The sequence below is a fragment of the Myxocyprinus asiaticus genome, chromosome 45 (genome assembly GCF_019703515.2).
Source record: "Myxocyprinus asiaticus isolate MX2 ecotype Aquarium Trade chromosome 45, UBuf_Myxa_2, whole genome shotgun sequence".
Taxonomy (NCBI): domain Eukaryota; kingdom Metazoa; phylum Chordata; class Actinopteri; order Cypriniformes; family Catostomidae; genus Myxocyprinus; species Myxocyprinus asiaticus.
In genome coordinates, this window is record NC_059388.1 from 13,013,089 (window position 1) to 13,030,411 (window position 17,323).

Sequence of the window (17,323 nt, forward strand, 5' to 3'; positions counted from 1 at the left end):
TCAACCCGCTGGTTTGCCCTAACCCTCTCCGCTTTCCCCCACAGGCTGGTAAATCTGCTGCCGTGGGTATGGGCATGAAGTCTCAGCCGGTCTGCTGGAGCTGTGGGGAACCTGGGCATTTCCAGGACCGATGATCCACGATGGAGATGGAGACATTGGTCCAGATTCCCGGCATGCCACAGACTGCCCCCGATCAAGCAGGAGCGTACCAGATACCTAGGAGTATTAAGGGGGTTACATACCAAGTCTTGGTGGATTCCGATTGTAATCAAACCTCCATTCACCAAAACTTGGTTCACACCGAGGCTTTGGATACAAGCCGGCGGATGAAGGTAAGGCGTATGCATGGGGATATTCAAAATTACCCTGTAGTGACAGTCATTTTTCAATTCTGGGGACAAAAGCATAGTGTTGAAGCTGCGGTTAGTCCCCGCCTCTCCCATCCACTAATCTTGGGAACTAATTGGCCGGCATTTACTAATTTATTAAGGGGAATGTGTGTGGATGGGTCCTGCAATAAAATGTATCAGCGTGTGGTGTGTGATTCGCTGGCTGGGGAGGCGGTGCCAGGGCCGTCTACATCAGCTCCACATCAGGAGGACGTAAAAGAGGGAGAAGTCTTGGCTTCCCCAGCCCTTAGAGGATTCCCTGCAGGGGATTTCCCTCTGGAGCACTAGTGAGACGAGACCCTTCGGCACGCCTTTGATCAAGTGAAAGTGATTGATTGTCAATGCCTCCAGCCAGACATTGTACTCACATATTCATATTTTTCAATTATCAATGATCGGTTGTATCGAGTGACGTAGGACACTCAGACAAAAGAGGATACAACCCAATTATTAATACCGTGGAGCCGTCTGAAAATATTATTCCAGACAGCTCATTATAATCCGATGGCAGGTCACTTAGGGCAGGGAAAGACACTGAACCGTCTAATTGCCTGTTTCTATTAGACGGTCATTCACGGGGATGTTCGCAGGTGGTGTGCGGCATGCTGTGAATATCAGGTGATGAATCCGCCAGCCACCCCAACCATTGTTCCCCTTCCATTAATCGAGGTCCCCTTTGAAAGAATTAGTATGGACCTCGTCAGGCCATTAGAGTGGACAGCACGTGGACATTGCTTTGTATTGGTTCTGGTGGACTATGCAATGTGATATCTGGAAGCAGTGCCTCCGTGCAACATTTCAGTGCAAAGGGTTGTGGAGGCACTCTTCAGAATAATCTCCCAAGTGGGGATTCTGAAATAAATCCTCACTGACCAGGGTACTACATTTATGTCATGTACGAATTATTGGGGATTAAATTGATTCGGACCAGTGTTTACCACACCCAAACGGATAGCTTGGTTGAACGATTTAATCAGACCCTGAAGAATATGATTTGTAAGTTTGTGCACGAGGATGCTCAAAACTGGGACAAGTGGCTCAAGCCCCTATTATTTGCAGTAAGAGAGGTCCCATAAGCCTCCACGGGGTTCTCCCCATTTGAATTATTGTACAGGCATCGACTGTACGGCATGCTCGACATCCTACAGGAAAACTGGAAGGATGGACCTTCAAACAGCAAAGACTAAATTCAATACATTCTTGACCTGAGAGCAAAACTCCACACACTGGGGCAATTAACACAGGAGAATTTGCTCCAGGCTCAAGAACATCAAAGCCGGCTGTATAATAAGGGTACTCGACTATGGGACATAAAGTCCTTGTATTGCTCCCCACATCAAGCTCTAAATTACTTTGAGGACCCTTTGAGGTCACACGGCGGGTTGAGGAAATCGATTATGAGGTGAAACGAACTGATAGAAGCGGAGCACGTCAGATTTACCACCTCAACCTCTAAAACCGTGGAGAGAGGCGGTCCACATGACTTTGGCGATGGTGGTTCTGGAGAGGGAGGAGCTCGGACCGGAGGTGAACTTAAAAGTCACCGATCGAGTCACCCCAGTCATTGTGGAGACCACCTCTCACCATCCCAAATCACGGAGGTTGCAAGGAGAATTCTCTGACATGTTCTCGCCTCTTCTCGTTCATATGAATCTCACAGAACACCATATCGAGATGACCCCAGGGGTAGTGGTATGTAGTCATACCTACCGATTACCTAAGCACAAAAAAAAGTGGTTTGGGAAGAATTAAAGGCCATGCTGGTATGGGGGTAATAGAAGAATCCCACAGTGACTGGGCCAGCCCAGTGGTTTTGGTTCCTAAGAGTGACGGCTCTGTCCGGTTCTGTGTGGATTATAGAATAGTCAGTGCGGTGTCTAAATTTTATGCATACCCGATGCCTCGGATTGATGAGCTGCTTGATCGGTTAGGCACGGCTCACTTTTATTCAATACTGGATTTAATGAAGGGATATTGGCAGATCCCCTTAACTCCTATGTCCTGTGAAAATACGGCATTTTCCACACCATTCGGATTACACCAATTCGTGATGCTTCCGTTTGTTCGTGAAGCTTCTGTTTGTTTGGGGCCCCAGCTACAATTCAGCGGCTCATGGACAGAATCCTCAGACTGCACACTGCTTACACTGCTGCCTATCTGGATGACATCATCATTTTCAGTAATGCTTGGCAGTGTTACCTGCGGCATCTAAGGGCTGTCCTTAGGTCGTTGAGATGGGTGGGACTCATGGCAAACCCAAAGAAGTGTGCAATTGGGCGGGTGGAAGTACGGTATCTGGGCTTCCACTTGGTCACAGGCAGGTGTGGTCCCAAATTGATAAAACCACGGCAATTACAGCCTGCCCGAGACCTAAGACCAAAAAGGAGGTGAGACAGTTCCTGGGGCTGGCTGGCTATTATTGCAGGTTTGTGCCTAATTATTTGACATTCACCAGCCCGCCGACTGATCTTACTAAAAAGGGGGCACCAGATCCAGTCCAGTGGACGAGCCATGTCAGCAGGCATTCATGCAGGTGAAAGCTGCACTTTGTGGCGGGCTGTTAATGCACTCTCCTGATTTCTCTCTCCCTTTTATCTTGCAGACGGATGCATCGGACAGGGGGTTGGGAGCGGTACTGTCCCAGATGGTGTAGGGGGTGGAGCGCCCCGTGCTGTACATTAGTCATAAACTCTCACTGAGGGAGACTAGGTACAGCACGATAGAGAAGGAGTGTCTGGCCACCAAGCTGGCGGTCCTCACGCTCCGGTACTATCTGTTGGTGGCTCCAATGCATGAAGGATATCAACACACGGCTCTCCACCCTTTTAAGTTAGAGGTGGTCCACAGGCCGGGGACGCAGATGGCTGCTGCGGATTTCCCCTCCAAAAATGGGGGGAGGAGAAAGTGACAGGCCAGATGGCTCCCCGGCATGTGGGGGTATGTGGTGATGTGGGTGTGGCCGAGCGACATCTGTGGAGAGCGAGGCCGGGAGAGGAAGAATGGTAAGGCTTGACACCTGTGGGAAATCACCTCTAACAGCTGTTTTGTGTTACAGTGAGAGCTGGAGGGGGATAAAAGTGCAGTCCAAACTGCTGGAGGGGAGAGAGAGAGAGATGCACTCAGCAGTGATCGTGTGTGCCTTTGATATGTTGTGCTGGAAAGCAAACTTATGTGTTAGACTGAAAAGTGCAGAATTAGATTTAATAGATTTGATGTCTAGGCTCAGTTTCTGTCAGACAGAGCTCCACAGGTGTCAGCATTCTGCTAACAAGAGTGGTGCGATAGTGACTCCTTGTTTAAATGTGAAATGCTGTCTGTATCCCTCAAATGCAATTTAACCAATATCATTGATTCTGAGATCCATTTACTAGCCTTGCTCTAGCACATGGGCACTTATCTTATTCATACCTGTTTGAATGTAAACACACATACTAACTATGGAAGGGAGCGCTAACAGATAAGTGATGAGCTAAGGAAGAGTTCTTTGTCTCAGACTGCTCTGGAGGTTGGCTGCATAGTTACTCTGTTACCACGGTAGCTGTGCATTTTACCATCACCAAGGATACCATATCCATGACAACTTCTCCCCATAAAAAAATTTCCATTCATAGCCTATATTTGATAAGCAGAGCCATGTATCAAATGAAGGTAGCTGTAGGATACTTGTATCAATATGACCTGGCTATTAGGCCATGAGCTGTGTGCTGTGTCAAAATCACAGACACATACTTTCATTCACACAGGTTTAGCACTTTTCTGGGAAAATACAAAATGTAGCTTCAGACCTCAGAGCTGATGTGTAAATGGATAAGCATAGGATACGGCATGCATTTTTGAGAACTCTTTCCACAGCCAAACATCCAGATTATCCACACACTTTATCGTTCTGCAGTCATCCAGGCTGAATGTATTGTATATTGAGCACTGAAGCAGACAGATGGTTCTCAGGCTAACAGAGCTCCACTTTCTCTATTTTAAATCCAAGTTCAAAAATCAATGTAAAATTCTAAAATTCAATTGCTCCTTACTAAAGTTGAGAGCTACAGCTATAATTAATTAATCCATAGTAATTACCATCATTAAAACCCTTACCATCACCAGCATCATCAATCACATAACCATTACCATCAGCATCACAATCACATCACCATCACGTCATCATTATCATCATTATCATCCCTGTCATATCACAAGGCAATTACAATACCATCATCATCACAATCACATCACTACCATTATCATCACTATCATATCACCACCATTATTATCACATCACCATAACATCATAATCACCATTATCATCACTGTCATATCTCCACTACAATCACCAGCAAAATCACATCACCATCATATTCATCGAAATCACATAATCACCATAATATTATCATAATCACCATAATCATCACTGTCATCTCATCACTACAATCACCAGCACAATCATATCACCATCATCATCATCATTATCATCCTCATCACAATCACTTCATCACCATTATCATCACCATCACATCACAATCACCATTATCATCAGTCATATCACCACTACAATCATCACCATCATTATCTTCATCGCAATCACATTATCATCATTCTCATTACTATCAAATTACAACCACAATAACATCATCATAATCAATAGGGATGTTCTTATATCAGCCACCAATCAGTATCGGCCGATAATCACTTCCTATGACTCGATCGGTGTTCACATAATTTTGCCGATAACATCAACCGATAGCCCATATCGAAATTCAGTGACAACTATACAAAAACATGTGATTGAGATTGATTATGTCATGATTTTCAGTGGTACCTTGCGGTCTGAATCATCACAGAAACAGGCCCACACATTTTCTTCCTTTCAAACAGCTAGACAGAGCACAGCTGAATGGAACAGAACGCAGGGTCTTAAAAAACTATTTTTAACTTAACACAGCATATTAAAGCAGCGATGTTTAAGTGGAGAGCACAAAACTCATTTAATTGATCTACAGCCACAGTGGCTGCAGAATACCTAATTTTATCAGCCACTTCGATATTAACTAAGAGCACCTTCTGAGATGGTCTGAGATCGTTTACAATGCTTACATATAGAACAAAACCTTTTGAAGACTGCTGACACAGAGAAGAAAGAGAGAAAACACATCATATGTGCTTTGTGAGCGGCAGAATGCCATTGGCTTTTCTTTTGTCCGTTCTTCAAAATTTGGCGGGTGTTATTTTCACACACTGGTTGACAGAAAAATATATGCCTATAGTGGGCTTTATCTTGTCATATGCACTGGAAGATGGAGGTTTGTTGTGTTACTGCAGTACTTTAGTTTTGCAGGATTTGTTTTTCAGGATTTGTCATGTCAAACTCCTGACTGCCAGGTTTTTGGCAAAGTAGCAAGAGTCAGTAATCCATTTTAAATGTAGCGGTCTACAACTGCTCAAGTGATTATAACAGCCAATTTGCATTATGTGATAGACATGGCAACCCTCAAACTTTCAAAAGCAGCTGTATCGATACACGCATTGGAATAAATAACCTTTCAATGTATTGTTGTATCAATATTTTGAACACAGCAGTAATCACTACCATTATTATCACAGTGACATCACCACCACCATAACATCATCATAATCATCATCATCATCAACGTCATCTCACCACTACAATAACCAGCACAATCACATCACCACCATCATCATCAATCACATCAACACCACCATAACGTCATCATAATAACCATTATCATCATTGTCATTTCACCACTACAATCTCAAGCTCAATCACATCCCCATCATCATCAAAATCACATCAGCACCATTATTATCACTATCACATCACTGCCACAATAACATAATCATAATCACCATTATCATCATCATCATCATCATCATCATCATCATCATCATCATATCACCACAATCAAGAGCATAATCACATCGTCATCACCATTATCACAACAAAATCACCACCACAATAACATCTTCATAATCACCATTAACGTCATTGTCATATCACCATAACCACCATGAGCCCAATCACATCACCATCATCATCACAATCACATCATTATTATCACAATCACATGACCATCACCATAACATCATTATAATCACAATTATCACTGTCATATCACCACTTTCACAAGCATGATCACATCATCATCATTACAATCACATCACCACCATTATCACAATCACATCACCACCACCATAACATCATCAATCACTATAATCATCAACTTCATATCACCACTACTATCACGAGCACAATCACATCATCATCATCATCATATCATTATTACCAACACAATCACATCACCACCACCATAACATAATCATAATCACAATTATAATCACGATCACATTACCACCACCATAACATAATCTTAATCACCATTATCATCACCGTCATCTCACCAATACTATCACAAACACAATCACATCATAATCATCATCATCACAATCACATCACCACCACTATAACATAATCATAATCACCATTATTATCACCATCATCTCACCAATACAATCACCAGCTCAATCACATGATCATCACAAGCACATCGTAACCTTTACCGTCACTAGCACATCACCACCATAACATCATCATAATCACCATTATCATCAATGTCATATAATCACTACCATCATAAACACAATCACATCATCATCATTATCATCACATCACCACCACCATAATATTATCATAATCACCATTATCATCACTCTCATCTCACCAATACAATCACCAGCACAATCACATGATCATCACAAACACATCATAACCATTACCATCACCGTCACATCACTGGCATTATTATCACTATCATATCAGAATAAACATCACAGTTATATTACCACTACCATCACCATATCACCACCATTATCATCACCACTAGAACTACCACCCTCATCTCCACCATCATTGAAATAATCAACATCACCACCACCACCACCACCATCATCACCATATTTTCTTTTCCACCATCCAGGGGCATTGCCTGAGTTCACAGGGCCCAGGACAGATTTGAAGGGTGGACCACCACCAAGGGTAGACTATAACATAGAGAATCTTAGTGGACCTCCGTATAACAGGGCCTGGGACAATGTCCCAGTTGCTCCCCTGATAAATGCCCTACCACCATCACCATCATCATTACCATCATAATCATCAACATTATCATCACTACCATCATCATCATCGCTCATGTCTGAGTGTGTGCTGTAGGGCAGAGCGACTCTTACCAGGTTGGAGTTGGTTGCGTTGGAATCGTCCTCAGGGAAAGGGATGTAGACAGCTAAGGCCACACAGTTTGCAAAAATTGTCATCAAAATGATGATTTCAAACGGTCTGAGGAATCATTGTTAAAGTAAATGACAACAGAGTTGGTTCAGACAAGCAAAAAGACAGTATACACACACACACACACATAAACACATGTATTTTCTCACAGTAGTCTGTAATACTAATTAATTAACATTCAGAAAACAACATGCTACAATCTGAAGTGATCATCACACACCCAATATGAGCACAATTTTGGATATCACTTTGGGAAGAAAGTGTCTGCCAAGAACGTAAATACTGTACATGAACTACAGATAAAAAAAGAACCTTCATAAGTACTGACTGCTTTCTAAAGTGATCTCAGTTTCAGGGCCAGCATCAGTGCTCTGGCTTTATTCACTGTGTGTTGATTTTCAAACAGTTGCACCACAGATTTACAATATAGCTCTGTAACAGTATTGTGGGGATGGGGGCGTATTTGTGTATCTGTCTGCGGGAGAGGGAGAGCAGTAAGGCTCGTCACCTGGACTGTCATTATCATTAACACCTGTCTCCCGTTATAGTGATGGTGAAGGGAGACCTGAAAAGGCAGACAGACACATCAGTCGACAGAAAGAGAAAGCAGAGAGAGAGTTGTGTAGGGCTTTACTGGTTGTTTAGATCAGTGTTACTATCAGAAATAATTAATAATTATTTCTGTAGTTATTAATTAATATTTAAATTAATTAATTGGATCTAACTCATTAAAACCTCATATGGGGCTCCAGTAAATGTAGTGTGCTACGTTTATGAGCAAGTTTGTTTATTAGCAATAATTAATAATTATCAAAGATAATTACTAATTATTAAAATCAATAGAACACTGATGAGAATCAATGTTAGCTTTTTCTTAATCCTTTAAATCAACAATTATCAAAGATAATCGTTAATTGTTAACATCGATGAAACATTAATTAAAATTAATACTAGCTTATTGATCATTCAAATTCAATCATCAAAGATAATTATCAATTGTCAAAAATCAATAGAATATTAATAAGGATTAACATTGACGGGGCACCACCCTGAAATCAGGGACTAATAGCTAAATAGTAAAACAGTCTCAATATTAGATTGTTTTCTTAGGAAAATCGACATCCGAAGAATATCAATTTTGGGGAAAAAAAAACGAATGAAGGTTTGAATCCGAGCACTGACATCCCGTCAGCATGACACAGGTGTATGCAAAACAAACCAAAACACTTCTCTTTGTAATATAAACAAAAGTTTATTTATGCAGTAATATCAATTAATAATTAATACAATGCAGTCAATAAACTTCCGACTTACAACTACAAACTAAACAGTGATATGATTAGATATGGAAATAAAAATAATCCTGTAACACATAAGGTGTGTGTGTGACAGTGTGTGTGTGTGATTAGTAAGAGAGAGAGAGAGAGAGAGATGATTAAGTGACAGCCCTAAAGCTGATTTCGCGATCGTGGGAGAGAAAGCAGCTGTGTTCATCACTCAGAGACGCGGTTTTACGAGCGGGGCTCGTAAAAGTCCTGCGTTATTTGATTCTTTAATGGATGAACTCAGTTGCTGTCTCACCCGCGATGGCGAAATTGCACAATCCAATTTGGTTGGACCACAATACAGCAAAACAAATTTGTGATAATTAATACCCTGAGTATTAATAATGAGCGGACACGGCGGTCCGTAAACTGTACAAGCAAAAACCTTGAAACACAAGAATAACACGCTATAATATTCTATCTCTGCCCAGACGTAAACCTCTTACTTGTATTGCATGAGGACACAGGTAGAATGTGTTTTCCTCCGTCCTTTAACTCTGACCCGGTTCCTTGAGGCTCAGGTGATGACGGGAGGCCGTTTCCTCGCTCTGTCGGCGGGCGGTACGGCTGTTGATTCTCGGCGGGCTGGCGGAGAACTCAGAAATGTCAACTTGATTGAAGATGGAAGAGAAATCTTTAATCTCTTCACTTCTGTAGGCAAACGGATGAAGATGCGAATTGCTCGGCGGTCTCCTTCGGATCCGTTAGAGTGTTTGGTTGAACACAGAGTAATCTCAACTCATCCAGCGAGATGGAGATTGTATGGCTACAGTTTCAAGTCGGACATTACTTCCTTGTGCCACGAGGTTGCACCGGAGAGCAGCAAAAAAAGCTACGTCTATATTCGGTGAACAAAGTCGCTGGAAGTAAATTCTGGACGCATTTCAGAATTATTTCAACTCCTGATGATGTCATGTTTGAGGGATGTTCTGTTGTGTGCCTCATCCAACAGGAGTTGAGAGCTTGATCCTTTAGTGAGCAAGGCTTCATGGATCTGTAGTCTGTTTTGGACTCCCTTTGTTTGATTTTGGCGCGATTTTTATCAGTAAAATTTACGACTTAGAAGGTGGGGGCTTGAGTTATGTTTTTACGACTGTGTTAGGCCTGCCTTTGTCTTCTATCTGAATACATGAGGCCCAACAGTTGGCTGTGTGTGTGACTACTAATATTGAAGTGAACTCTCATTGACTTGCTTGTGTGTTTATTTGGCCACAAAGAGCCCTTTTTGTTTATGTTCTTTCTGATGCTAAAGGAGTAATAATAATACTCATATTGACTGTTTCTGCTGCCTCCTGACTCCTCCATTTGCCCTGAAAATACGAACTCTGTTACAAGTATGTAACCATGTAAACCAGTTTCAGTCTGTGAAGTGTGTCAGAGCCCAAACTCTTTATTTGTTCATATCCAATTTTTTTCTTTTCTCTTCCATTAATAACACGGCCAACCTCGTCAAGGATCTGGCCTTCATCAAGACAACAATCTTTAACCACTCCCCCTTGTCCTTCTCTCCTCCTCTTCTCTCCACCCTTTCTCTCTTTTCACTGGCCAGATTGTTTGTTTGGCTTTCAGTTCTGCTGGAAACGCAATCAAACTGTGTCATCATATGTTATAGGAATGGATTTCTCTGAGATGGGTGTTGAGTCGCATGGCACGTGTCCTGAGGAGAAACAGATGTGTTCTTGTTTTTCTGGATGTTTCTGTTGTATATACTGTCTGGGCCTTGAGTTACGGCTCTCTGGGGTTAGTTCAGAATTACAGAGCCACAGACCCTGTAACCCGTTTAGATAAAAATGCTTGTAGATCAGTAGTTCAGGTCCCCAAGGGAGTGAAAACAGACCTCTGCATGCAGAAACATACTGAATTTGATCTAACATCCCTTTAAAGGGTCTTGCAATGTTATAAATAACACTATATATGAAATTTGCTTGACAGTGTGTGTTCTGTGAATGTGTTTGAGTGAATGTTTAGAGGGGTGTCAATATGTGTGTGCGTGTTTGTGTGTGTGTGTTTACATGTGTATGTGGGAGGAGTGAATATTTAGAGTTTACTTGTGTGTGTTTGGGAGGGTTTGGGTGGTTTACGAGGACATTAGGTTACAAACTAGTAATTACAAGGGTATTATGTTATAAATGTGGTTTATGAGGACATTTCTAGTGTCCCCATAATTCAAATTGCTTAAAAAAAAACATACTAAACAATGTTTTTTTGAAAATGTAAAAATGCAGGGTTAAATTTAGGGGTAGGGTTAGGGGATAGAATCTATAGTTCATACAGTATAAAAATCATTATGTCTATGGAGAGTCCTCATTAGGATAGCCACACCAATGTGTGTGTGTGCCCTCATTAGGATAGCCACACCAACGTGTGTGTGTGCATTTTCGTCAATCAATCAGTCAATCAACCAATCAATCCTAACATATTTTACTGGTCAGCAGCCTTTCGCAGTGCAGAACTGATTATACGAAATCACGAGAGAGAGAAAGAAAAGGAGAGAGAATAAGAAAGTGAGGAGGTGGAAATAACTGAGGAACACACTGTCCTTCAGCCTCATTAAAGGGAGGGCATTTGAAGAGGACATCTGTATGACTCATCAAAGCTCTTCTTAATTCATCTTGATTCTTTTAGGAATTTGATGCAAGAGATACTCGCATCTAACAAACACACTATTACAAAACAAGCTATACCACAGCTATGAAACATGCCCTTACAAGATTCTTTGCACTGCAAAAATAAGCTCAGAAGCTGTATTTGAAGTGGTTTATATACCACAAAAAAGTGTGCTTTTTTGGGTGGGTCAAAGCTGGTAATTGTTAGTACTATATTCATGCGACATTGCATCTTAAGGCTGAAAAATCCTCTCCGCAAGTATGTGAATGCAAATGCTTCTAGCTATTCAAGAACAATTTTGTGCATTTTTGCGTTCCAAAAAGTATCAGACTGAAATTCATAACACAAAGCAAGTACGTGTTGCATTCTCAAAGTTGCTTCAAGGGGCGCTATAGGAAACATTATTGTGAACGGTCCGCCTCTACGGTGTCTTTTCTCTTTCAACTCATCTACTGTCATGGCGGAGCAAGAGAATATTGCTGAGTAAATAAGTTAAAGTCAATATATTAATAGCAACTTAATTAAATAATAACACATCCATCTTAAAACCTGTTGATGTTCATTGACCCCACCCATGGGTTTGACTTGACTTTGCTTAAATGAGTTCACATTTACTATATAGTTTGCTGTTCAAAATTGTTCATAATGTTGACAAATTATACATCTTTATAATTTGTAAACATTATTAACTCTTTTTTTGACTTGACTATATAGTAAATGCGAACTAATTTAAGCAAAGTGATATCAGTTCTGGGGGGACACATCAACAGGTTAATGACACATACCTTTGAAGGTAACTCTATTGCTAAGTACTGAGGTTTGTTACTGCCAAAGTTATCGCAGCATGTGTTGACAATGCATTGGTCATGCCACTGTTTTTTACAATTACCCCAAATCATTATGCTCCCTCCACCGTACTTCACCACTGGGATGATGTTTTCATGTTGGTATGCGGTGCCCTTTTAACGCCATACATTGTACTGTGTCTTCTTCCAAAACAATTCAACCTTAGTTTCATCATTCCACAAAATTTTCTTCCAGTAGCGAGTGTCAAGGTGGTCTTAGCAAACTTCAGGCGTGCAGCAATGTTTTTGCTGGAAAGCCTCGGCTTCCTTCATGGTGTCCTGATATGGACATGCCTGTTTTCCGTATCGTAGACTCATGAACAGAGAAGTTAACCAGTTCCAATGATTCCTTCAAGTCTTTAGCTGTCACTCTAGGGTTCTTTTTTACCTCATTGAGCATTCTGCAGTGTGTGCTTTGAGTCATCTTGGCTGGACGGCCACTTTTAGGGAGAGTATCCATAGTACTAAATCATCTCCATTTATAGACAGTTTGTCTAACTGTGGACAGATGAATATCTAAGCTCTTCGAGAAAACTTTGTAACCCTTTCCAGCAAATATTATTGATCATAGGTCATCTGAGATCTCTTTTTTGCAAGGCATGGTCCACGTCAGCAGATGCTTCTTGTGAATCGCAATCTCAAAATGTTTGAGTTCTTTTTTGTAAGTCAAAGTAGCTCTAATGTACACCTCCAATCTCATTTCATTAACTGGATGCCAGGTTTGCCAACTCATGACTCGAATTATCTATTGTTGATGTCATTTGCATAAGAGTTCACATACTTTTTCCAATCTACACTGTGAATGTTTGAATTATGTATTCAATATGTAAAAGAACAATACAATAATATGTGTGTTATTAGTTAAAGCAGATTGTGTTTGTTCATTATTGAAACTAAGATGAAGTTCACACCAGATTTTAAGACAAAATTATACATAAATGCAGGTAATTCCAAGGGGTTCACATCCTTTCCACTGTAAATATATGACCCGTGCATACTCCCTATAATCTATATAGTGCTATAATCCCTAATCAACTAACCCAGCTACATTCTGTCTGAAGGGGCATTTACAATGAAAGGAATTTGCAGCAACAAAGAGACCAGAAGTCCCTCATTTTCAATGACAGTTTGTGATTTGTGTTCAACTTTATGCTCACATGATCCACCACCTGATACAGTTGGATACAGCAATCAAGTAGGAACGCCTACAGGTAATCAACAGTACAGAGACTTGGCAACCACAAGTGATTTAATTGCTGCCAGTGTGAACACACTATTGAGAAGTTCATGACAGTAGTCTGTAATACTGATTAATTAACATTCAGAAAACAATGTGCATTTTCAGCTACCTGCTGAAGCAATCATCACAAACCCAATATGACTTCTTTGGAAGTCACTTTGGGAAGAAATTGTTTCCCAAGAATGTACCCTTTTAAAACAACAGATAAAAACAGTAACTTAGTAAGCACTGACTTCTTTCTAAAGTCAGTTTTAGGCCCTGAATCAATGTTCAGGCTTCCACTGGTGTGTGTGCTTTTTTCAAACAATTGCAGAACAGATATAGTGTATTTAAACAACCCTGTACCACAGCCCTGTTCAGTAAAGGATACTTCCATTCCACGATACTGATGCACGCCCTGCGAATGGGGTTTTTAAGAGTGAGGCAGAGAAGGGCTCGGGGTGGGCGCGTGGAGGCAGTGCTGGCCTGTTTCTTGGGTTTGGTGTAGTGCTGCCGTTTGCGCTGCGTGGAGCTCGCAGTGGAAATTGGGGCTCCAGTGGTGCCCATCAGCTTGGCCTGTCGTGCCGCGTCAATGGCTGCCTGCCAGCTGAGGGGGGCACCAGGGGTGGGAATGTGTTCAGCTGCAAGACCCAGCACCCCACCCCCCACATGCTCATCCTCATTCAGACTGGCAACCGGAGCCAACGACGGACTGGAGTAGTTGGAGCCTGTAGAGGGAGAGAAATAGAAAGTGATTGAGAGTATGTAACAGTGAGAGAAACCATAAAGACAAGTTGCCATGCAGAGCACTGTCCTATTTTGTTCAGTATCACAAAAGACATTTAAAACTGTCAGGACGCTGTAAATATGCTTTTATGTAGGGATGCACCAATACAAAATGTCTGTGCAGATAGCGGTATATGATTATTTAGAATTACATCTGCTGATACTTTAGCTTTAACTCATCATATTGCTTGCAGTGCCAAGCTTTAATGTGAGTAATAAAATAAGCTGTGTTAGAAGTTTTAATAGTAGTTCCACCTTATGAAATTCTAGCAGTGCAAAGCTTACAAAACTGCAACTCTGCTGTTATTGTCACCCAGTTCAAAATCCACACGAGAGATATTTTCTTACACACACAGTTGTAGGCTAATTGTCCGACATAATCGGCTAGGGAATAATCGTCACTGATCATTGGCTGTTTCTGACAATGTCCAATAGTGCAGATAATTGCTTTTATCAGCCAATACCAATGTATCAGCCAAGCATCGGTGCATATCTACTTTTATGATATTTTTTAATTGAACTGAATTGAATAGAATATATTTTATTGACCCCATGGGGAAATTTGATTTGGACTCAATGTTTGTCACTTCCAAGACACCCACTAAAGTTTACAATCATTCATACAACATCAAATTACAATGCTATACAGTACTTTACATACAGTGCACACCGTATTAGTATAACCACTGCATTTATATATTTGTAGCTCAATTTTATTTTATTTTTTTAGCCCTGTGTTACATTATAATGACTTAACGTAGGCCTATTTAAAAAAATAAAATAATCAATACTACTTTTGTCAATGGAGTAGGTAGGCCTGTTAATGTATCCAAATATTAGGCTAATAATTAGTATATTTAGTCATAAAAATTTTTTTGAAATATGTCAAAAAACGATTTTATTATTTTGTAATGATTCATAATTATTTTTCAAAATATGATGACACAAAATGTATTTGCAAATCATTGACGCCAATGCATCTAATGGGAACATTTAGCCTACTGAACCAATAATTTAGCTATATATGAAATCTGTCACCTAAATAGGCCAATAGTGGCTCACTATTAAATAAAATATGGTAACAGAGTTAACAAATTAATGGCATATAACACATCATGAACAAATAATCTTGTTAAGGAGCATTCAAGCCTACCTTTCCAAGTGTAGCCTCCAAATACTCCACAATATACATATTGTAATTGAGGAAGAAAAGAACTAACTTATTTTGCTTGTGTGGATGCAAAGTCCAATATTACATGTCCACTCAATATTCTTTGTGTGTGTGTGTGTGTGTGTGTGTGTGTGTGTGTGTGTGTGTGTGTGTGTGTTGCGCTGACACCTAAAATAGCAGAGGAGAAGCAGCATCATGCAAGAGCAAAAGTTACCCATGCCATTGTAGAAATGCGCTATTATTCGTAGAATAATGACGAAGAAAGCCAAACTCGGTATAACATAAACAAGAGCACTTGTTTGCTCATTCATGCGCTCCGCGCCTGTTGCAAAAGCGCACGTGATCTGAGATGGCCCCTGTTACACATCGAGTATTATTATAGTCATTATAATCATTGATTGCATTCCATAATCGATGTGTCGTATGTTTGTCATCACATGGATGCATTTTTACACCCCTACCAGGGCTCGACATTAAGCATTGTCATGTGCTTGTCCTTTGGACAAGTAAATTGGTCATTTACTTGTCCAATTAAAAAAGTTACTTGTCCAGAGAGAGAGAAAAAAAAAACAATTCTGTTATATGTTTTCCAACATTATGACAGTTGCCCAACCTATATAAACCCAAGTTATAATTTTACTCGGGGGTAAAATTTTTAATTCTAAAACATTTGTATAATAAAAATGTTTTACCTCGTTTTACAGTATTTAGGTGGATATATATATATATATATATATATATATATATATATATATATATATATATATATATATATATATAAACTGTATGATGACATAATGAAATTCCTTTTATCATTACTCACCCTCAAGTCTTTATGATTTTCTCTCTAAAGTCTAACATTCTGCCTAACATCTCCTTTTAAATTCCATGAAAGAAAGAAAGTCATAGGCCTACAAGTTTGCAACAACACGAAGATGAGTAATTACTGACAGAATTTTAATTATAAGTTTACTCAACAGTTATAAAAATAATGGCCATTTAATGTTGACAAAATGCATAAAAGAATGTTACCAGATGGATCCCGAGACAGAACCTTATACTGTATAATATGTATATTAAAGATAGATAATAATATATTTTAATATTATTTATTTTATTAATATTATTGTTTTTATATTATTAGGCTTTTTATGTATATTACATATTAACATTGACTGATTCACATGGCAGAGAAAAATACCTGCATACATCAGATGGAGCCCCAGAGAGATTAGAGATGTAACAGGGTGCAGGGCAAAACTAAATGCTCAAACACCTGAGTAATTCTGTTAGCTTTGCACAAAGCATTTTTGCTATTTCTTTCTTTCTTGTCATGAGGGAGCGCCACGATATGAAAGGCGGCAAAACTAGATCGCTCCAATGTCGCGCCCCTGCAGCATTGATAAAATTGTTGATCATAAACAGGAGTGATAGTTTAACGCATTACTCACCTACAGAGTGTACAACGCCATTCACATGTTGAATTAACAGGTTTATAGTTCTGTAACATCTTAAGTTTAGTAAATACAGGAAAAAATGCGCATCATCACTGTGTGCACTTACACAAAACACTCAACAAGCGTTCGCTGCTGCACAAGAGAGAAAGAGAGAGAGGAATGCAGACAAGCTGATTTACTTGCGCAGATTCTGAAATTACAGTTTGATACAAAGACAAGATAATTGA

At 40.1% G+C, this 17,323-nt stretch overlaps 1 protein-coding gene across 1 annotated transcript in view; it reads right to left on the minus strand.

The window, feature by feature from the left end:
• Positions 1–17,323, minus strand: part of LOC127435437 (voltage-dependent L-type calcium channel subunit alpha-1C-like) — a 233,249-nt gene that overhangs the window by 137,614 nt on the left and 78,312 nt on the right. Inside the window, exons 2-3 of the mRNA XM_051688932.1 lie at positions 14,074–14,410; positions 7,629–7,734 (exon numbers count right to left, since the gene is read on the minus strand). Coding sequence (XP_051544892.1) covers positions 7,629–7,734; positions 14,074–14,410 — 443 coding nt within the window. The remainder of the gene's footprint in view (positions 1–7,628; positions 7,735–14,073; positions 14,411–17,323) is intronic.